Genomic DNA, 23,791 nt, shown 5'->3' with positions numbered 1-23,791 from the left:
GAAAACTACTGAAAGGATTTAAACCAAATCACAAAACAACGCAGAGTGCAAGCTATACGTGGCAGAAAAAGGCCCGTCGGTCCTCGGCTGGATGGATCAAGGTGACCTGGGCATACAATTGAACCCAAGAGGAGACACGCAGGTACTGATGACCAGCACAGAGCGCCAACCGAACTTCGAGAAGATGAAAGGAGACTTCCCCACTATGTTCGGAGGAACAGTGGGCAAGCTAGTGAAATTCACGCACAGAATAGACCTTGAGGAGAATGCCACGCCGTTTTCACACAAAGTGAGGAATATACCCATTGCGATCAGGGAAGCAGTACAACGAGAGTTGCAGAGGCTGGAAGACAATGGGATCATCGAACCCATAAACTGCTCAGAGTGGCTGGCTCAGTTGGTGGTGGCAACGAAACCCAATGGTAAGGTTCGCCTATGTGTAGACTTACGCGAATTGAACAAGTGTATAATCGTGGAGAAATTACCGTTGCCACGGATAGAAGAAATGCTGGCGAAGACAAAGGGGATTAAGTGGTTCTCCACCATTGATCTCACATCAGCCTATCACCAGATCGCCCTACATCACATGAGTCGGAAATGTACGTCTTTTATAACACCCTTCGGATGCTATCAGTTCCGCCGCATGCCCTTTGGCTTAGCGTCAGCAGCGGAAGCGTTTCAAAAACTGATGCACAAATTGTTCAAAGGCATAGAAGGAGTACAGTACTTCCAGGACGATATATTGGTGATGGGCAAGGACCAAAGCGACCACAAAGGAAAGCTGGCCAATGTGTTCCAAGTTCTGGAAGAAAACGGCCTCACGGCCGAATGGGAAAATTGCAGATTTGGAATGACATCTGTTGTCTATCTTGGTCATGAGATTAGTGAACAAGGCATCACACCCAAACAAGCCAATGTCAAGGCGATATGTGAAGCACCAGCACCGAGAAGCAAAGAGGAGGTGAGGTCCTTCTTGGGGATGGCTGAATATTACAGCAAATTTGTGCAATACTTCGCCACAAAGACACACCACCTGAGGCAGCTCATACGGGACAAAGCGACATTTACGTGGACGGAAGAGGCGCAGAGCGACTTCAATACAATAAAGGAAGACATCAGCAAGGCCGTACCTCTTCAAGGATATGATCCTCTCAGGCAGTCCATATTAACTACTGATGCCAGCGAAAAAGGACTGGGAGCAGTCCTCATGCAGGAAAGAAAGAACGGAGAAGTGGTGACTCTCAGCTTCGCATCCAGGTCCTTATCCCCAACCGAACAAAATTTCTGTGTAATAGAAAAGGAGATGCTGGCAGTGGTATGGGCCATGGGGAAATTCCGCCAATTCTTGTGGGACACGAGGTTCAAGTTCAAGACAGACCATAAACCCCTAGTAAAGTACTCAAGTCATGTGGCCATGCCAGCGCAATACCCCGCATCGCCAAGATGACGCTGAAACGGTTAGACTACAGGTATGATGTGGAGTACATCTCGCGGACAAGGAATAAGGTAGCTGATTACCTCAGTAGACCCTTAGCGATGGAGGAAGCTCCGACCGGCGCAGACGAAAATTAAGTCCTGGTGGCTTTCGCAGAGGACCAGGAGAAAGTGATAAGCGGCCAAGAATGGGCCAAAGCCTATGACGACGATCTGGACATCAGTGAAAGAATTCCTGCTACAAGGATGGCCGGAAAGAGACATGTACGGGAGGCACTCAGGAAATTCTTCGAAGTACGGGAGGAGTTGTCCATAGGAGATATGGGGACGTTCCTGTTTAGAGGGAACAAAGTGGTTCCCCCAACGACCCTGATACCCCATCTATTAGCTGTACTGCACGAAGGACATCTGGGGATAATGAAGACGAAGACGAGAGCGAAACAGATGCACTGGTGGCCAGGAATGGACATCCAGGTTGAAAGACATGTAAGGGAATGTGACCAGTGCAAGAAAGCGGACAAAACTCAAACCTCATTAGGACCATCTCTAGGAAAATTCACCAACCCTACGAATCCTTGAGAGGAAGTGTCAATAGACATCCTGGGGCCGGTACTGGACACCCCGAAGTATGTGTGTGTCCCCATCGATAGGTATTTGAAATGGCCTGAAGTACACATACAAGAGATGGACACCGAAACAGTACTCCGATTCCTAACTGCCGCATTCCTCAGAGAAGGCATACCCCGCTCTATCTTGAGCGACAATGGGCCCTAATTCACCTCCGAAAAATAGCACAGTTACATGGAGCGAAATGGGATTAAGACTAAACGCACATCCATATACCACCCAGCCAGCAACAGCCTCATTGAAAGGTTTAACAGTGTCATAATGGATTCTATACAAGCTGCCATAGCGATGGGCAAGGATTGGGAAAAAGAAGTGTAGAGTATGTTGTGGGCCTACCGAATTACACCCACCGGCACAGGATACAGTCCATTCCAGATCTTGAGAGGACGTGACCCCTTCACCAAGGACAACCTAGCGTACAAGGAAAAGACTGTCACGAGTAAGTGGTATCCAGCAGTGGTTCAGCAGGATTGGGAGAAAGCACAAAGGATATACACTGAGCACTACAATAGGAGATGCAATGTGAAGCAGGTCGCACTTGAAAGAGGAGAGTGGGTCAGAGTCAAACTGGCCCAGTTGAAAAGGAAAGGGGACAGCAAATACAGCCAGCCCATGCAGGGTAAGGAGGTGTATGACAGGGCTGCACATGTCCAAATGCAACAAGATATTGCAATCGGCCAATGAAGAAAGATCAAGGATGTCCCAATACAAGGCCGCACCCCCAGACAAAGAAGTACAGCATGGAGAAGAAGAAAACTCAAGTGCTGGATCAAGCGGCATGGAAATCGAGAGTGGAGACAATTCCATGGCAGGGGAACCTCAGGAGAAAGTTGGGGAGACTCCGAGGAGAGATTGTCCCCAGGTAATCGATGGGGGGCTGATGGACCAGGCGGAGGACAACCTGGGGAATACCCCCATTACTTCGGTAAGACGTACCAGGGCAGGCAGAGCAATCGTGAAGCCCACCAAATACAGAGACTATGAACTGGGTGATGGGAGATAATCGTGACCTATTGGCGGACTTTAAAGTTTTCTATTGTTATGTGAAGATGGGAGATATGTAGAGTCGCGCTCTAGTTGCCACGCTCGACGCACTGACGTCACGCGTGACACCCATTTTGTAGGCAGACTCGGACAAAGTACTCGGAGAGCTCTGGACGTTCCCGGCGCTCTCCTGCTGTTATAAGGAAATAAACACACCTTAAACTACCCCTGGCTCCAGCGAATTCTCGGGGAAGCAAGGGGACTTCACAGCCATCGCATCACTCAGCAGCGTCACATATCAATATTTTCTCGAAAACTACTGAAAGGATTTAAACCAAATCACAAAACACATTTTCTGGGCCAAGATCTTGCATTTTGCCAAATTTGGTATAATTCCATTCAGGTGTTGTCTGTAGCTCTGACTAATTTAGCTATAGAAAAACGAATGGGGGAAACGAATTTTGCCACCTCTTTCATTCCCTTCCTCCTCCCACCCCCTCATTTTCATGCCAACCGCTTTGTAAGTACCCGGTGAGCATGGAAGAGCCTCGTGTCTTTCGTCTCACACCGGTGAAGCCGCCTCGCTGAACTATATTATAATTGCAAAAAAATGCAGACCTTCCAAGGGGGTGGAATCAGCAGAGAAGGGGGTAGGTGGAAGCAGCTAGGAGGCAGCAGAGGGTGGGATCCAGGTGTAAGCAAGGACGCGTTAGGGGGGAGGGGGTGGGACAGCACTCTCATGCAGAGAGCTACAACTGTGATGCCCAACAAGCACAAATCAAACTAAGGTCAATGGAAGCTGCGCCACAAGACTCCCATTGACAGTGGTTTTCTGCTTGTCTGTCACATGCACTAGGCCCAGCCACACAAGTGAGGTAGTTTTTTTATCAGAACTAGTGGGAGAACGCAGGGTGGTAGGAATTTTGTGGACACCTTCTGTTTCTGGGAACTTACGTCACAAAAATGCAAGATATATGTGCAATTTTAGGAGAAAAAAAAATTGAGTTATGGAGGGCATTGCGGGTAAGAAAACTCTGTGTGATCCATATGAAACATACCACCCTGGATTTCCCTGGGTGTCTCGTTTTCAGACATGTCTGGGTTTGGTAGATGTCGATCCCAGCCAAACAAAACGTTGCTCCTCCCATGGCCAAATCAAATCATTTTTGAGAGAGGAAATGTTGAGGTCTCCAAATTGAATTGTGTGGCCTTTCCTGTTGCGGGCATTAGATCTACCCACACAAGTGAGGTAGCATTTTTAATCTGGAACTTGAGGAAATGGTAGGTGGCAGGAAGTTTGTGGTACCCTGGCAATTCCAGAATTTTCTATCACAGAAAGTGAGGGTATGGGACAGTGGGTTGCTTGGGGAGCGAGGCACTCGGGTGGCAGCGCAGGTGGTGGCGATGTCCGCCAGGCCACACGAGCAGAGATGGTGTACACCGTGGACTGGCACAGGGTTTGTAGTTTCACCTTTAACAGTTTACGTTTGCCTGAAACAAGGGTCTCCAACCTTTTCTGTAATAAGAGCTACTCATGTTCAATGGAAGTTGTCCTAAGCTACTAGTATTTTTTTGGTGGGTGCTGTAGTGGTTACGGAATCAGACGAGATGCAAATTGCCACCAGTGATCATTTCAGTGCGTCGGATACAGTTGCTAACAGTGGTGGAGAACTGCTCCGTCAGTGTGAAGAGCCTCTGGAGGAGTGTTGCATGGCAGCCAAGGCTACAATGCCCTGCCACCCAGTTAATAACATTGGTGATGGGTCTCCACAACACCTTTTTTATTCGCTCTGGTAGGAGCTTTAAATATATTTTGAATGTACAGCCATTTTCTGCAGGCACCCGCATGGGAGTGCACACATTTCCATCTTGAATGCCTACTTTTCAATGTTCGTATCCATGTTTTGAGTCAGACAAGCAGGAGCTTCTAATCTAGTTGACTAGGCTGCAAACAGGAGAACTATTTTAGAGGTTATGACAAATGGGTGCTATGCAGCAAGTGTAGCGTTGCTACCTTCACCCACGCCTCAAGTCTCAACTCCTCATGTTTTTTCGTTAATTTACTAACAAGGAATTTTAATTTATAGACCTGAAGAATTGATTGTCCCACGCATTTGTTTAATTCTGAAACACTTTAAGAGGAAAAATAATCTCTTCAGAAAATGTGTAATTGCTCACAGTATTTATGTGGTCTTACTAACCACGTCACCTGTTGCACTTTTGGTCTGTTTGATAAGAGCCAACTACCATTAAAACGAAACGGAGTAAAAGCATGTTCAATTGGCGGTCTTTTATTGCAGTGAAACTGCACCCATTTAAGGCTTTATTTTCTCTTACCCAAGGAGGTAAAAAGGTCCTTTAGGTTGCAGAAATGTTCTTCCTTAACAGAAAAAACGTGAAAGATTTCACACGCAGGAGTAGGGCGTGCTTGTCAGACTTTGAACAGAATAAGCCCAGTTTGGCAGAAAATGCCATGGTGCGATCTTTAGGAGCCTTGAAGTAATTCGCTCCGAGCAGAGAAGGATGCAAAAATGTGAGTTGGTGAAGGTAAAACCCGTTTACCTACATCTTTTAAAGCCCCAACGATTGGGGGGCGTGGCTTGAACGCCGCACAAGATGGCGGCTTGACACCGGAGCTCCGCCAGTCGTTCACCGGAGCCGGCGAATTTCTCCGCACTCACTGGACAATTGTGAGCGCTGATGCCATATTTCACCGCCGGAACATGAGGTGAGCAGGGAGACCTAAGCTGCTCTCCTCTATTCCGGCGGTATGCGCTTTTCTCGTCAGTGACGCGCTTCGCTTTCCAGCGGCCGCCATTTTCTTCCACTTTACCGCGATACTCCCTCAACCAGCGGACGCCGCTTTTCTACTTCAGCGTGCGTGATGCGGATATTTCATACACCGGCCTCATGCCTTAACGGACCACTCTCCTACATCATGTCTCTCCACTTGTGATACTCATTCTCGGTTCTTTGCGGAAAACAGCGCCATTTTCACTCAACCTACCTCAGCGCTAATTCCTCATGTCTGACGTCTTTTTCCACACAACAATCCAACAGCTTTCTTCCAAACCTTTTTACCAAAAATTTTGGATCTTCCTCCTTCCTCCTCTCTTAATATCCAACGTGCGCACAGACTTGGCCCGAAAGTTTCCACTAAACCCCGCGGAGTCATCATGCTGTTCCTCAAGTATACTGATCTCCTTCAAGTGCTATCGGCAGCAAAGACTAAAAAACAAATTATGTGGGAAGGTCACAGGCTATACCTTTCTCAAGATGTTGCTAAAGTCACAGCTGATCGTCGAAAGCAGTTCCTTGATTTGAGACCACGTTTGAGAGCCCTTGGCGCCAGATATGGACTGCTACATCCATGTCTCTTCAAGGTGACATACAAAGAAAGAACAACTACATTTGAAGATCCGCTCGTCCTTGAAGAGTTCCTTCGTCGTCACGAAACCGAAAACATGGACACTGCAAGACCCGTTTAACCATCTCTGTTTTACCATGTTTTCTCATTTGTCTGCCTCTATGTTTCCCTGCCGTTTCTGGTTTCTGATCCCTGTATATGAATGAGTGCCTTCTACCCTTGTATATCCTACCTCTTTTGTGCAATGTTCTCGTGCTATTTCTTTATCTCATTTACCATATGTATCTCTAATGTTTTCTTCTAATTTTTATCTTCTTACAGATCCTATCCTCGTGTTTCTTCATCCCGGTGTATCCGTACTTCCCTTCATTTTGTTCCTTAGCTGGTTCCTCGGGTGTTCGACGATGTGAGTCTCCGTTGTTGATGTCGTCCTCTTCTGACGTCATCATCCCTCAGTTCTTTTTGACTTGTTCTCTATCTGTTGAGAGGTTACTACTTTCTTCATACTTTGCTCTATTTTTTCTACTGTTCTCTTTTTCTCTTCTCTTATTCAATTCTTTCTCTTTTCTTTCTTTACTATATTCTCTTTATTCTCTTCTGATCTCTTTCTCTTACAATTATTGTTTTTTACATTCTCATTACTATTCTCTTCCTTTCCATACTCATCTCTTAATGTATCTTATTTCATATCATTTTACTGAAGTTACAAATTCCGAGTAGTTACTTGGAATGTTAAGGGGTTAAATAACCCCATTAAACGTCAACGTGTCCTAACTCACTTGACACGGCTTAAAGCTGACGTAGCTCTCCTCCAAGAATCCCATCTTTCGGACAAGGAGGCTAGCAAACTTAAACGTTGCTGGGTGGGACATGTTTTTCATTCTCCTGCTTTAGGTAAGAAAAATGGTACTGTTATTTTATGTCATAAAAAGTTAACTGTTTCAGTTGTTTCCCATGAAAATGATGATAATGGCCGTTGGGTTATTACTAATCTTCTCATTGATAAAATTCCTATCGTTATCTTCAATGTTTATGCTCCTACAGGTGTTGATAAATTATTTTGGCCTGCTATTTCTGACAAATTAGTTACACTTGATGAACAATGTTATTTTTGGTGGTGATTGCAATCAAGTTATGGACCCCTTTCTTGACAGGAATTCCAAGGTTAAGTTTATTCCCTCTAAGATGCATTCCCAGTTTATTACTTCTATTCGAAACTATGCTCTAGTTGACATCTGGAGATTATGTAACCCTGACCTTAAGGAGTACACGTTCTATTCCCCCACCCATCACTCTCAATCTCGTATTGATTACCTTTTCCTCAGCAAACCCCTAGCACAACTAGCCACTCATTCAGACATTGGTTCCATTTTAATCTCAGATCATGCTCCCGTTTTTGTCGATATCGACCTTATCCCCTTCTCTCCTCATTCAGGACGCTGGAGATTTAATAACTCTTTACTCCTAGACCCCATATTCTCCACTAAATTTATAGCTTTTACCTCTGAGTTCTTTGCACTAAATCATCTTCCTGAGTCTTCCTTTGTCACGGTGTGGGATTCCTTCAAAGCAACGGCTAGAGGTTTAATCATCAATTTCGTTTCTCAAAAGAAAAAACAATCGTTCACCAAATCAACTCAACTTTTGGATAAAATTAAGAAACTAGAATATACCTATTATAATTCTACCTCTGAATCTTCACTTCGCGAACTTATTTCTGCCAAAATTGAGTTTAATAAGTTTACCACAAATGCGGCATCAAATTCTCTCCTTAAATGTAACTCCCGCTATTACGGAGGCCAAAACAAAATGGGCAAACTTCTAGCTAACTACCTTAAAATACGCAAAGAGAAAACAAAGATCGAATCTTTACAAGGTCCAGCTGGTGTTTCTTTGTTCAAAGACAAAGACATATTAGCTCAATTTGTCTCTTTCTACCAAACTTTATACACTCCTGAGTCTAGCCCTGATCCTGATGATCTTCTTTCTTATTTTCAAAATATTCCTTCCCCTCACTCTTCTCATGTTGATTTTCAATCATTAAATTTAGATATTTCCCTCTCTGAAATTTCACATGCTGTTTCAATCCTCCGTAGAGGCAAAGCCCCAGGACCAGACGGTTTCACCATTGAGTTCTACAATCACTTTTCTTCCCTTCTCCTCCCTAGACTTTTATCATTGTTTCAGTCCTTTGTTGATTCTGGCTCTTCTCAGGGAACTTTTCAAGAAGCATTAATTTGTCTAATACCCAAACCAGATAAAGATCATACTTTATGTAAAAACTATCGCCCAATCTCCCTGGTAAATACAGATTATAAAATTGTTGCCAAAATTATAGCCCTTAGATTAGATCCTCTGTTACCAGAACTTATCGGTCCGGAGCAATCTGGATTCGTTAAAGGTCGTTTGTCATCAGATAATTCTCGTGTTTTCTTTAACATTTTGAGTAGAGCCGCCTCTCTTACTTCTCCACTAGCTGCCATTTCTCTCAATGCCGAGAAGGCTTTTGATAGAATAGGCTGGGATTTTATGTTTCAAGCTCTTCGTTGGTTCGGTTTCCCACCCAAATTCATTTCTCTTATTTCTTTACTTTACTCTAGCCCCCATGCCTCCATTTTTGCTAACGGTATCACTTCTGATTATTTTCCCCTTCGTAGAGGAGTTCGTCAAGGATGCCCTCTATCTCCTCTTTTGTTTATTCTAGCTTTAGAACCCTTTTTAACCAAAATTAGACGTGACGAGAATATTTCCGGTTTTCAATATGGTCCCCAACAACAAGTTAAATTATCGGTGTACGCTGATGATATTTTATTTTACTGCTCAGACCCTCAAACAACTTTACCTTCCTTCCTTAATCAAGTTTCCGCTTTCTCTAATGTATCTGGCTATAGACATAACACGGACAAATGTGAAATCCTCCCCCTGAATCCTTTATGTCTAAAACATCTATTTGATACCTCCGGCTTTTCCTGGCAACCCTCTAAGATTAAATATCTAGGTGTCTGGTTCGCCCCTCGTCTCTCTGATACCCTCAAATTTAATTTCGAATCTCTCTCTACTAAGATCACTACTTCTATCAATCGTTGGAACCCTCTCTTTCTTTCTTGGTGGGGTCGCCTGGATTCCATAAAAATGATGCTAGCTCCTTTGGTCCTCTACACTATTTCTATGATTCCCATTCGCATCCCTAATCAACACTTCAAGTCAATAGATTCTATTCTGTTAAAGTTTTTATGGAAAGGTAAAAAAATCCCGAATAGCCCTCTCTGTTTTTAAGCAAGATAAATCTTTGGGTGGAGTCAAATTTCCCAATTTTAAATCATATCATACTGCCTTTTCCTTAAAACAAGCCTTGCGTTGGCTCTCTTCAGACCTTCCGTATTATCCTCCACTTTGGCTGACGCTAGAATCATCCTTCCTTCATCCTTATGAATTCAATGAAGTTCTTTCCTTTTCCTCTAATGTCACCTCTCTTCGATCTCCCATCATTTCTCACACACGTTCTCTTCTTCAACCTTACTTGTTATCCTCCTACCCTTCTGCTTCTTCTACTCACACCCAACCTATTTGGCATAATAAACACCTTAAAATTCGTACTCGCTCACTCTATTGGAAATCTTGGCATTCACGTGGTTTAAAATGGATTTCTCAACTTATTTCTGATACTCGCCCTCTTCCTTTCCACTTCCTCCAAACCCAATTTTCGTTGCATTCCTCTTCTCGTAAACAATATTTATCACTGATCCCCTCCCTTATCCAATATCTTTCCTCCCTCCCTGCTACCAACTCTATTCCTATACCTCACCTTTACATCTCTAATGCTCTTGACCAATCCCCCTCTGCTTCTTTTCTCTATAAATCTCTACAATCATCTACTGAACGCACTAAATCTAAGGTTGAGTTGGCTTGGGAGGAAGATTTGTCTCAAAACTGGCCCCCTATTCTTTGGGATAAAATTTGGTCTAAAATTCATAGTACATCTAGAGCTGCCAATACTACCCAAACCTTATTTTTTATCTATAATCGTACATTATATACTCCCTTAGTTCTGTCTTCTTTCTCCTCAGACACTCCTTCCACTTGTTGGTCCTGTCCCTGTCCTTTGGCTGATTTGAAACACATGTTCTTTGACTGCCCTCCCATTCTCAATTTCTGGCAATTAGTTTGGTCCCAAATTCATAGAATTTTCAAGCTCACTCTCCCCTTTTCAATCCTTCACATTTTTCTAGGTTCCCTTTCCCCTGATCTTTCTGGACCCCACCATAAACACAAGCGACTCGATCTCCTGATAGCCATTGCTTTTCATCATATTACATCGCATTGGAAACAGGCTAAGGATGTTTCCTTCTCTGCATGGTGGAATGCAGTTTGTTTTAATCATCGTCTAGATACCAATTTTGTCTCCCCTATTTCCCTAGCAATTAAACGTGACCTTCTATGGCTCCCCCTTACCGAATATTTATCCAGAATTGCCAGACCATCTCCCACTTCTCCACTACGTAATGTTGAAGTTCAAAAACCACCGTGATTGTTTTATCTTAGTATATGTAAGTTTATTGATGCATCCTATGATTTCTTTTTTGTCACTTCTACGATATATGATTCTAATGTTTTCCCCTTACCCTCAATATTCCTGAAATTTTTAATGCATATTGTTTTTGTTTCACGTTATTTCTATGATCAATTCCATTCCGTTGTAAGAGAGATTTCTTGTTTTTTATAACTTATGACTGTTTCTTCATGTACTGCCTTTTCTTCTTTATGCCTTAATAAACTTCAAACTTAAAAAAAAAAAAGCCCCAACGATTCCAGGAGTAGAGGTTCTGAAGCCACGTGCGACTCGCCAAAAAGTGTTTCGACACCACGTAAGGGGTCTTACTACTATGGTCTCAAGATAATACCTTTTAGACTCTTCCCTCCATTATCCTATTCAATCCAACTAACACATCCACCATTCAAATTACAACATTTTTCTCTATACTAACCCACTACTAATTGTGGGCTACTTACTGAAAAGCGCATCGACTTCTCTTCAGAGGTAGTAAGCGCTATCTCAATACCAATTGAAATTACAAGTCAGCCCACCCTGGATTCCCCTATGTGTCTAGATGTACAGGTTTGCTAGGATTTTCCTTAAGTGCTGGCTAAGATAGGGCCCAAAATTCACTGCTACCACATTGAAAAAAAAGTAATTTGTGAGATTCGGTATAAAGAAATACATGGTTTAGCACAGTGTATTAACAATCCACCCATAAAAGGCTATTTGATTTAATACATGATTTCCGCAGTAACTAAGTCAGGCCTATTTGCTTTGTCTAATTTTTCATTATTAACAGATCAAACTTAATAATCTGACATAACCTTTCCCAGTGAGCCAATAAGGTCCATAGCCTTTACACTATAATCAACAAAGGCTTTCTGATGCACATGGTTATTCAACTACAAATATATACAGAATTGCAGTTGGCAAAGCAGTATATAAAGCAGCTCTCAATGTGGCTTCACAAGAATCATCACAGTGAGAAGCTTCTGCTCCCATGATGGGTCAGAGTGGGCGGCCAACAGCAAAGCCTTTGCTTTCTATGGTAATCTGAGATTAGAAGGAACAAAATACTGGTCTACAGTCTGTAACACATTCCACTATTAGAGGCGTACTGGCTTGAACAAATGCTTTTCACAATAAATAAGCCAGGTCCACTGCCTTCGTCATACCTTTTCATAATAAACAGACCATGCCTATAGAATTTGGCATAACTTCCCCCATGCACCAACCAGGTTTCTGGCTGTTATTGGGTTGTCACCATAACCAGCGAAGGCCACATGTATGAAACGTACATTTACCCACAAAGCAACCATCAGGCACACAGTCATAAAATTATGAATGTATACAAAATTATAGCAGGATAAGCAACATACTCTCTACTAGGATGGCCTGGCAAGCATTCTCACAGTGCAGTTTTCTATCCACCATGGTTTGTTAAAGGGGGTAACCAACATCAAAAAACCTTGCCTACTACCATAAATGCGAGGTTTCATGTAACAAAATTCCCATCTCTGAGCTTTAACACATAGTAATAGCAATCAGACTTTAAAATATGCTTTACACAGGTCAGGCCTACAGTCTTTATCATAACTTTTCACAACAATCAGGCTTACAACCTTTATCTTTGGCCGGTCACTATAACCAATACAGGCTTATTTAAATAGACATAAAACGGTAACCATGATATAAAAGGATGGAATTGCAACTATGTAGAAAAATGCAGTTTGCAAAACAATATACAACACCTCACACTGGGGCCCATGAAGAATCAACTCAGTGAAAACCCTGCGGGGTTTGACAGAAAAAAAGGCCAACATCACAACCATTGTCTACTATGGTAATCTGCGAGATGAGATTAATAAAATACTCTCTATAGACTGTAACTCAATCTGATACCCCACTATTAGAGGCTAGCTGGCTTTAACAACAGCTTTTCACAGTAAATAAGGTAGTACTACTGGCTTGGTCATTATGATTCATAATAAACAGATCAAAACTATGTAATATGGTACAGCTTTGACCCTATGACCTTTACTACTGGTTTAACACCATAACCTGCATATGCCTATTCAAGTCCACATAAACTGACAACCATCTAGCTTCTTAAACAATATACAACCCCCTCTCAAAATGGCATAACCATAATCACCACAGTGAAAACTCCCAGGGTTTTTTTAGAGTGGGTACGGTAATCATTGAGATTACATGTAACATAAACACCTAAAGATAGCCTGCAACACAACGTTATACGAATCCACTGTTAACAGCCTACTGGCTTTAACAAATGCTTTTCTTCATCAATAAGCTAGACCCATTATCTTTGTTGTCACTTTTTATAAGACCTATGCATCGGACATAATTTATTCTAGTGCACCAATAACTTGCCACCATAACCAACGGCACAGCCAAAACTAACACAGCTTACAGAGAAGCATAAGCATCACCAGCTACGCTCAAGCATCGGTGATATCTTTGGTCACACAAATGCACCGACAGACATTTCAAAGTTGAAAAATGGGTAGATTTAAAACTCACCTGTTGAGGTCTGTGTGCCGGCTTCTCCCAGGCTGGAATCAGTGGTTGAAGCTGGCTCGCCATTATCAACCGGTTCTGTTTTGAGTTGCCCAAAGCCCAGCAAGTGAGAGCTTTCCGTCTGAGTGAGCTTTCCTTCAGCCTTCGGCAGCACCTTGTCTCCCATTATTGATAGCCTCTTTCTTGGACCCCTTTGCCTGGGCTTTTTTTCCACAGTTTGGCTAGGTTGTGGAGGGTCCGCCTGCTCAGCTGATGGCTCCTGCGCCACCTTGTCTTCTGGTGGTGGTGGTGGGCTGACTGGCTCAGTTTTTGTAGTAAAGTTCTCAAGAAATGGGTACTTTACTGCAGCGTCAATCTCTGGGCTTGGACTACGCTCTTTTTTGGGTTTTAGCGTCTTTCTGAACATGGGCGCTCCTCTCCTAGTTCCAGTGTCAAAAGTTGGATTCTTTGCCGCAGCATCAATTTCCGGACTTGGACTGCGTTCTTTTTTAGGTTTTAGAGTCTTCCTGTACATGGATGCCCCCCTCACATAACTATTGCTCATGGCTGGAGCCTTGACAGAGGTTCCACGCTTCACATCATTGGAAGATGGTTTCGAGTTGATCACTGACTCAATGGTTTCATCGAGTGTCGCATCGTTCTTGCACTTTTCAGGTCCATCCTCAACCACCGGCTTCTCTACAGCATTCTGTGGGCTTTTCTCGACATCATCTGCAGAGTTGGCATTTTCTCTAGGTGAGCTGGACTTGCTCTCTGGAGCCGCTTCCTTGGGCGGATCAGGGTCAGGAACTGCAGTTTGCGGTGGAGAGCCAGTCTCAGACCCTGAAGACTCCTTTTCTTTCTCCATATTTGTGGTAAGGCTGTCACTAGATGGTTTATCAGGGACAGAATATGGAGCCGAAGCAACACGGGACTTGCTTAAATCCATCAGATGAAGGTAACGCCTAGGAAGACAAAACAACAACAGTTATAACAGGAAGAAAACGCTGCATTTTTAAATGAACAATCCTGTGATAGGCTGCTTTTGGTTCAAGGGTAAATCTACATAAAGCAGCATACAAAGCAGAGAAACTCAATTGCCCCCCACCACCAAAATAGGAGAACCTTTCAGAGAACGAAGTGCAATAACAATGAAATATTACCGGCTGCATCTAGACGGCCTATCAAAGAAACTCAAGTAGAAGGTACCCCACTGCTAGTATCAAGTTCATACAGATTGCTGTACTGAAAGTGAACATTCCACAGGGCCATGAAGTCCCTTAGCGATTACCTCGCCATCAGACACTAGTTGCATACAGCTCCATCAATACCACACTACTCACAGAGAAAATACCGCTTCTAACAGCCTATAAGGGACCAGCAACAACAGAAACCCCATTCAGTGTCCAAAGTCAAATGTGTCCCCTTTTTTTCCCACCCAAAATATGCCAATATAGTTCTACTGGATGAACAAACATTTTTCTCCACCACCAGAATCTGGAATTCTGCCCCCAAGTTTATATACTATCGCCTCACTGTCTACAATAAAAACTGATTTGAAAAGTTTAATCTTCCAGAGATACTCTATCAGCTTAAGTTGTAAGCACCTGGACACCCTATTTGATGATCAGCAGCGCTTTATAAATCCGGATTGATCGATTGGAGGTCACTTCATTGCATGCTTCAAACCTGCCTAGAGTGACACCACCCCCCTTGCATGGCCCTCATCTTTCAAACTCTCTCCACACCTCCCTGTACACTTCTTGCAGCTTCAAGTTTTTTTTTTTTTCCAGGTGTTGCTCTGCCAAGGACGAGTCTCTCCTTTTTTTTCCTGGCTCTGATCATTAGTTATTGCCCTTTCTCTGATATCCACTACTGGGGATCTCTGTTTTCTTTGACAATGTTGTTTCTCATTAGTGCTGCAGATGTGCACTGTAGTTTTGTTCATCAACAATTCTTTCACGTTTTCTTCACATCTTTATTGCTAAAGTCGTCTCGTTTTTAGGTGGAAGACTACCAGCTAACGCAGCTGCCTGACTGCGAAAAGACTTCTTGGGACATTCTGAAAGATTCCCTGGGAATGCACTCTGCCCATTGGGTACCACTGGCTTTGTGGTTTGTAAGTCACATTTGTTAGCTTTCTATTTGCAAACCTTCATTGTTTTAGGCTGTCAAATATTTCAGAATTAGGAAAGCATAAAAGAAGCACATATTTTAGTAATTTTGGTGCGCTGCAAAATATTTTAAAAAGATCACCACAAGTCAATACACTAGGTGATGCCACTTTCACACATTCTCGTTTCTGCATGGCCATAGTTCCATCAGTGAAAATGTGTTCTGAATGGCACTATGCTACCACAACATGCATACTCCACTCTATGACACTCTACTCCTTGCCTTTCCACAGCACTTGACTCTAGGCCACTCTACAACGCTGTACTCCACTTTATGCCACTCCACTATACACCCATCCATACCCTGTGTCACGCCACTTTACTCTACGCAGCTCCCTCTATGCCACTCTACTCCATGACACACTACTCTACTCCTCGACACAACACTCCAGCCATGCTGAACTGCAGCCACGCTGATGTACAACATGACTAAATCACATTGGCAAAAGCCAATAGCTCCCAGATAGCCGAGACCTACTGTCTTTGCTAATGCTTGTTTTTTTTTGTAAGTTATTATGCCTTCGGACAAAAAAGCAAGGCATTACTAAAATACTGCAAACTAAGTCCAACACAACATGCAAGTTTTATAAAACCTCAAGTGGTCACATTCAGCTGGTGTTGAGGTACAGAAGCATTGAAGCGGTGCGGTCAACGTGCTGTATTAATGAAACGGGAAAGGACTTGTGTCTGGAGCAGGTAACTTGTATTTACATAGAAATCATAAGATAGAAAGAGCAGTTCTTTTCATGCTTTCTTTCACTTCTCAGGTTTAACACCATCAATTGTTCTAAAATGATCAAGTTGAACTTCTTTCTAAAGTGGCAGTCTGGAATCTTAAAGTGCCTCCTAGTGAAACATGTACATCAAACATGTAACTCAAAGCTGTTCTACAGACCATTTCCCATGGAGAGATGTGCTTCCAGAAGCCACGCTTGCCAAGGACAATCTCTTTGCCATACAGTTCATTTTAATGTATAAAGCTGTATTAAGGAGATGCTGGATGTACAAAGACTAGAGATACCCAAGAGTAAAAGGACTAAGTTCTTGAGAATAAACAGAAAGTGTCTGCTAGATCGATAACTCCTGTGAAAACGACCCAGGTCAAGTGAGAAGAGCCCTAAAGTAGGCATTTTGTGAACAGAAGGCATTGAACATAGTTGCATGAGGTCTGAAGTTCTACTTCCCATTCAAAACACCCAGAGCTGTATGGAGAAGTTGTTTGAATCTGAATTGACCACCTGGAGGTCTGCTGTGATTGTGCACTGGGACAAGGCACTGCAAGACATGGGGTGGGGGGGTACAGCTTGAGAGATGTCATACATAGGCGGAACACTCCGGTCACCTTTCCACATGTGATAAATTTCAAACACACCATTTGAGACACTCAGGACTGCTACATGCTGCGCGTGATCACACTGATGAGCACCCGCACTCTGACTGGTCACTTCAGAGATGGGGGAAATCTGAAATCTATATGTGGCAAGCAAGAATACCTTGGTGCACTGGGGAAGATATACACTTCCTAGATTAGTTCCCTAATGACAATTGGCTGGTGCATATGTACACTATTAGAAGGTACGTGCTGCTCTACTTTCCTCTGAAAAGTAGACATGTTAATAGGTGCTGCAGTGTAATAAAAGTTAATATTTCTTGGGTTCTGGGAAGTGGGAGGGTTTGGCACGCCTACAGCTGCTTAGTTATATGATTACCTGTGCTGGGGGAGGATAATGAAACATGGGAATTAGATGCAAATTTCACACTTAATTTAGATCACACTCATTCATCAATTACACAATAATTTAGTCTGTTTAGAATCTTTTATGCCCAGTAAAGTTTGAAAATGAAAAGAACTTTGTAAAATGAAACCATCCAAAATAAGTTTGTTATAAAAAAATCTTGTATTTTACATTTTAAGAACTATAAGTTATAAAAACATTATAGAAAAAGTACCCTCTGTGCATCGTATTCGCATTGGGTCATAAACAAATTATTTCAGATATTTCTATCCTATACCTAACAGCGTCATACACGATGGATCCAGGAACTGGACAGCCTTAATATACAATTTGAACTAAATGTCTGAATAAAGCTTCAGAAACTATGTACAATTCTACATGAGCACGAGCATGTTCCAAATAGGAATGTCCATAGGCCTTGAGGAAGCCCATTCCAAGCATCCTCACTGTCCTACAAGTTCAATGAACCACACCTAAACTTCAGAGGGGCATTCCTGGATAACAAGCAGAGTTTATCTGCATGAGAAATAAGACAATCCATGCTATGCTTACAGTTTGTAACTTGTAAAATACATCAAAACATTTTCTTTAAAAAAAATGTTGAGCTTAAGCAATACAAAGAAATAACCTGGCAGCAAAAGTGCAAGTATTCCATACAGTTGCAGTTAGGTGTGTGTGTGTTGTGAACAGTCTCTGGGAAGGGCTGCCAAGCGCCAGCTCTCCACCCCAGTCTCTAACGTGATGTGCTGCCAACAGGGGTGTGGAGGGGTGAGTATCCAGTCTCCGCAATCAAACCCACCACTGTGTTTATTCAGAAACACTACCAGAGCCGTTCTGCTCTATCAATCGGCAGTCTTCAGGTAACGTCTGTGAGCCAGCTGACTCCATCGCTTTATGTTCCTCATCTGTACTGGTACCTCTCTCATCTCTTCCATACAAGTTCTCCCCTTCATCCTGCCCCCCCAACGCGGTCTCCTAATAATGTAGCCAACCACAACTCAAGGTCCCGTTTGTAGGAAACTGGGTTTCTGTTGCAGTAACCCCCCCCCCCCACTTTTTGGCAGACTACCGATGCATTTTGACTTGATGTGCCGTGGGTGCCTGCCAGACAAGTTCCCAGGGACTGTGTTCTTTTCCCAAAATTAACCCGATTGGCATCTCTAGCCACAGGTCAGCCCCTGGTAAATGGTACCACAGGTACCCAGGGCACTGTGACCAGGGAAGACCTCCAAGGGCGACACACACACAGACACACACCAACCCCTTTGCAGGCTGTGTGTTTTTGGTGCAGAACAAAGTGAAGAGTTGACATGGCACACATCTCTGTGTGCCCTGCCTACAACCCACTGCCCTGGTTTAAATCAGCCACCCCTCTAGATGGGTGCAATATACCAGTGGTGAGGGTACAGGTGCATGAGCCCAGTATCCCTACAGTGTCCAAGTCCATTCTTAGACATTGTAATTGCAGGCTGCCATTAAGAGTATATGGTGCTGGGAGTTTGGCATTACGAACTCCACAGCACCATAATGGCTACACTAAAAACTGAGAAGTTTGGTATCAAACTTCTTCGCACATTAAACGCACACTGATGTCAGTGTGGAATTTAAATGAAAAATACACATAGAGGGCATCTTAGAGATGTTCCTAAAAACCAACCTAGCACTAGTATCCAGGCTGAGTGGCTGCTTTCAGCTGCCACCACCAGACATAACGTGTATTTGTAAAGTTCACGTTCACCCGGAGGTATCTAGGCGCTGAATAGCAGATGTTCATTGTTACCCAACTCAATGATACTCATTTTATCGACCTCATATGGATGAAAGGCTGAGTGGACCCTCGGGGATTTGAACCTGTGACCATGAGGTCGAACACAGGCCCCTGTAGCGGATGCATTAGTCCACTGAGCCACCTGGACCCCTAGGTCAAGAGCCTGCTGCTCTCTGGGGCCTGAAACAATGCACATCCTGGGATAAGGTGTCAAGCCTCCTCCCAGAGGATGGGCAGGGTTCACAAAGGGGAGGCTTCAAAGGCTTGCCGCCTTTGTGAGCTTCCCCAGTGCATCAGATATCTGGCAAAAAGTGTGTGTGTGGGGGGGGGGGGGGGGGGGGGGGGGGCTTACTGCAACAAAAACCCAGCTTCCTACAACTGTCTCTCACCATTTTCTTTTACCATTTCAAGGGGAAAGCCTATGTTTATTGCCCAAATAAAAAAAGGTTTTCACACATTTTTTGTGGTGGTGGCTTGGGCAGTCTCCACCATTACATTTCTTTAATTAAGCCCTACTATCTAGTGGGCTTTTGGGGGGTGAGTACTCCCTCATCTACCCCGAGGGGGCACGTAAGACTGTCAGCTTAGTTTCTAATTTTCAAGACACCTGGCATTTCCTAATGCAGTTTCTCAAGTGTGGTGTGTGGTTTTTTAGGTCTCGCCCTGGCGAAAGCGCGCTCTCGCTGCGAGACCTATTGCCGTCAGCTCTGCTTACAAGGAGCTAAGGGAGACAAGAGATGGGCACGCACATGCCGGAATCAGATTAGGTCGCGCGCGTGAACACGCGCTCCGATTCCGGCATGCTGTTCTCACACGCACACAAACACAGACGCGCGCGCGCAAACACACAGACAGACAGACAGACAGACAGACAGACAGACAGACAGACAGACAGACAGACAGACAGACAGACAGACAGACAGACAGACAGACAGACAGACAGACACACACACACACACACAGACAGACCGACACACACACCCTTGCCCAGCTGCCGGCCGCTGCACTCATCGCTCACCACCATCTCCTCGATGCGGCCACGTGCGGCATAGCCCCGGAAGGACACCATGTTAAGGCTCCAGTCCAGGTCGAGCAGCAGCCGGGGGTCGAAGAGCGGCGTGTCGTCCGGCATCATGGCAGGAGGGAGCGGCTACGTATCCATCCCCGGTCGCCGATACCAGCCCGGCAGGAGCGCGAGCCTCTGACGTGGCGCGCCGTGCGCCTGCCCATTGGGAAACAAGCGCAACCGCAGGGTAAAATAGGTTTGAAACAAGCCGCACCCCTAGATTTTAATTTCTCCTTTCAGAGTCAATTAGCCGAGCGCTTGTTAGGTATAGTGCTTTTCCTGATAACAGAAAGGCTAGGCAGTCTCTCGTTCTGTGAGGGAGCTCGTTTCCCCATTATTTCAGCTCTTTTTTAACTTGTGACTTGTTTTTGGTTCCTGTAGCTTCAATGCAGTGCTGACATTAATTTGCAATCAGTGGCAATCATTTCGGGAGGCCATTTGGACTGAATCCAGGGTTGGGAAGGTATGCATGCACCCATCTGGTATTGAAGGGGATTCCGTTCATTGTTAGGTTCTTAGCTGTTCTGATTTGGGCTCATGTTTGTCAGGTTAACTCCAGCCATACTTTCCCAGACTAGAAGTCTCCAGTATCTTTCAACTCTTGGAGGCGGTTGCTAAGCAACAGGGAGTTCCAGCTGACCAGATGCGTTTCATTATTGCAGGGAAGGAGTTTAGGAATACCTTGATACTCCAGGTAAGACTCTCCACTTAATTCCTGCCATGTTTCCAGCTGCACTGTTTCTACCTCTATTGCTGTCAATCTGACATTAATGCCTGAGACCTAATAGAATAAACAGTGCCTGGGGATGCCTTGAACTTTACTCCAAATTTCAAAACGTTATATTATAAATACCATAACAATTGCCAACCCGCACAAATCAATTAATTTTCACTCAGGCAACAGTTCACAGACATTGTGCACGATCTAGCCCAATCTGTGAACCCTGCTTGCAGACATTCTCGGCATCACTCGAACGTGCAGATTTTGTATGTTCACAATGTTTACGGCCCATAAATTGTGGAGACATCTAAAACTGCTAAAATGCATGATAAGACCTTTTTTTTTTTGTTATAAAGAGCCAGTCCCCCTGTTGATTGCTTTTGGCATTACCTTGTTCGTGGTAGTATGGTCAGTGGGGGCTGTTTTGTTTTGACCAAAACAAAGCTTGTGTGTTCGTTTTATTATTTGCACCTTCGTACTTTTGTTTTGAGGCTTGTTTTTAGTTTGCATGGGAGATGAAGTGATTTGCCCAGATTCCCAGCATGGTGAGCCAACGCCAAGACTCAAACCCACCTACTAGGTCGGTAGCTCTGGCCATTACACCATTGTCATAAAGATCTACTTTGCCTATATGCTGTGTTAAGTTAGCATGAGCTTATTAGGAGATTAAACACCATTTTACCTTTCTGCTGCTTCTGCACACGACACATATCTGTTGCTTTAGCTTTGAGCCTAGTAGGGTGTTTTGATTTACGCGAGAATAATATGTTGTTACTCTGATATCAGCCTTGCTTGGTGAGCTGTGTCTGAACAGTGAGTGCTGAAACCTTCAATGATATCTCAACACAGTGGTTGTTGTGAGGTCTGATCTTCGCACGTTCCTAGACATAACATACATGCAGCTGCGGCCAAATTCTGGCTATAGGCACGTTTTATATTGCTTTAAACAAGAGCATACAAACACACTTGATGGTGCTTCGCGTGCAGAGAGCTGGTGGAAGATGATGTGATCCCTTACCACTAGGATCTTGAGGTATGGGGCCGCCCTGCTAAAAACCCAAAGAGACCTTCTTAGATATAATATAATATACTAGCTAGGGAGGGTGAGAATTAGGTGTTACTGAACCCTATTCGTTTTAGCATTTTACCATGCTTTCACCTTTTGTATTCTATGGACTAGCGACTATGCTGATTATTTTGTTTCTTATAATATGTTTGCTTGTATTAGCTAAGATACTGCGTTTGAGAACACTGCATTAGTGAATAAACATTTCAAATATGCACGCGTCCTCATTTACTCCTTGTTCTGGATTTATTTAGTGTGTTTTATATAGTGCTCAGCTACCCCAACGGGGTGTCCCGGGGCTCCTGTGTGTTCATGTGCTGGGCTATTTTTTTGAGGGAAATTTAACAAAAGAGAAAGGTTTTTAAGGCTTTCCGAAAGGGGAGCTCTTCCTGGATCATCCGAATGGAAATGGGTAATTTGTTCCAAAGGGCAGAAGCGCACACTTGGTAGGTTTTACCGCCGGAGCGTGCTTTTTTGAATCTTGGGGTAGTTAGAAGAATTTTTGAGGAAGAGCGAAGGAGCCCGACATTACTGTAGGGAGAGGGGCAGGTGGAGAGGTAGGCAGAGCCCTTATCCCTCACTGCGCAGTGGGCCAGTATAAGAGCTTTAAATGCTGCCCTTTTTTGGATAGGTAGCCAGTGTAGTCTACGGCGGTGTGACGAGATGTGCTCACGTAGGGGAATACCACCCACCAACCGTACAGCATTCTGGACTGTCTGGAGTCGGTGGCAAAGACCAAAAGTCAGTCCGATGTACATGCCGGTGGCGTAGTCCAGATGGGAGGTTCTCAGTGCCTGAACTATGGTCTTCCTAGTGTTACTAGGTAAAAAATGTATGAATTTTTTCACCATCCTGATGTTGGAAAAACAGGCAGCAGATACCGTGTGGACTTGATGGTGGAATGAGAGGTTGGAATCCCATCTAACCCCTAGATTTTTTACTGATTCTTTTGGGTGGGTGGGGTACTCAATTCAGAGGGCCACCAGATGTTGGGGTCCAACGGGGATGGTTGGTGAAAGAATAATACCTCAGTTTTCCCGGCATTAAGCCGGAGAAAGTTGTTATCCATCCATTTGGCTATGGTGCAGAGGCAGTTTTTTAGTGGGTCGAAAGTGGATTGAGTGGGGCTATCAAAGGTGAACAGGAGTTGAATAAATAAACATTGAACAGGAGAGGGCTCAGTGAGGAGCACTGAGGGACCCCCCACCGAAGCGGTCGACTGTCCGAGGTATAGGGAGGAGTGAACACTGCCTGCGTACGATTGGACAGGAAGGATGTAATCCATTTAAGGGCATTGCCCTGGATGCCTTTTGACCGGAGGCGGTCTAGGAGGAGGGGGTGGGAGACGATGTCGAATGCTGCCGACAGGTGGAGCAGCACCAACACCGCTCTTGATCCCTCGTCCAACTTTCATCGTATGGCGTCGGCCATCTCAATTAGTGCTGACTCAGTACTGTATCCCGGTATAAAACCGTGTTGTGAGTCATGAAAAGCACCACGTGCGTCTAAGTGTTAGGAATCGGGTGCAGTCCTCTTTCAGTGACCATGAACTGCCAGTTAAAGGATATAAGCCAGTCCTACCTTACTGTCATTGCTTGTTATTGCCAATGTGTGGGTTCCTGGAAGCTGGTTCCTGTGTGACTTGGATTTACTTGGTTTGTTCTCACGGGCTCGTGAGAACCGTTCCATCCCCCTTTCGTCTTCTGAGTTCGAGACTTTTTGCCTTTCCCCTCCCTTCGCTTTCCCTATTTAGTGAGTTAGTGTGATAGGAAAAAGCACAGGGATCTAGACAAA

The 23,791-nt window shown here is 44.1% G+C and overlaps 1 protein-coding gene across 5 annotated transcripts in view; it reads right to left on the bottom strand.

The window, feature by feature from the left end:
* The window catches only part of ZMYM3 (zinc finger MYM-type containing 3), a 539,665-nt gene that overhangs the window by 463,196 nt on the left and 52,678 nt on the right, over positions 1-23,791 (bottom strand). For all 5 annotated transcript variants that reach the window (XM_086918270.1, XM_086918269.1, XM_086918272.1 and 2 more), the window contains exon 2: positions 13,491-14,431. In XM_086918270.1, the coding sequence (XP_086774396.1) occupies positions 13,491-14,415 (925 nt within the window). In that variant the 5' untranslated portion in view covers positions 14,416-14,431. The remainder of the gene's footprint in view (positions 1-13,490; positions 14,432-23,791) is intronic.

This window comes from Lissotriton vulgaris, chromosome 4_1, assembly GCF_964263255.1.
Source record: "Lissotriton vulgaris chromosome 4_1, aLisVul1.2, whole genome shotgun sequence".
Classification (NCBI taxonomy): Eukaryota; Metazoa; Chordata; class Amphibia; order Caudata; family Salamandridae; genus Lissotriton; species Lissotriton vulgaris.
The sequence above is the reverse complement of the archived record's forward strand: the minus strand, read 5'-3'. Positions and strand labels throughout refer to the sequence as shown.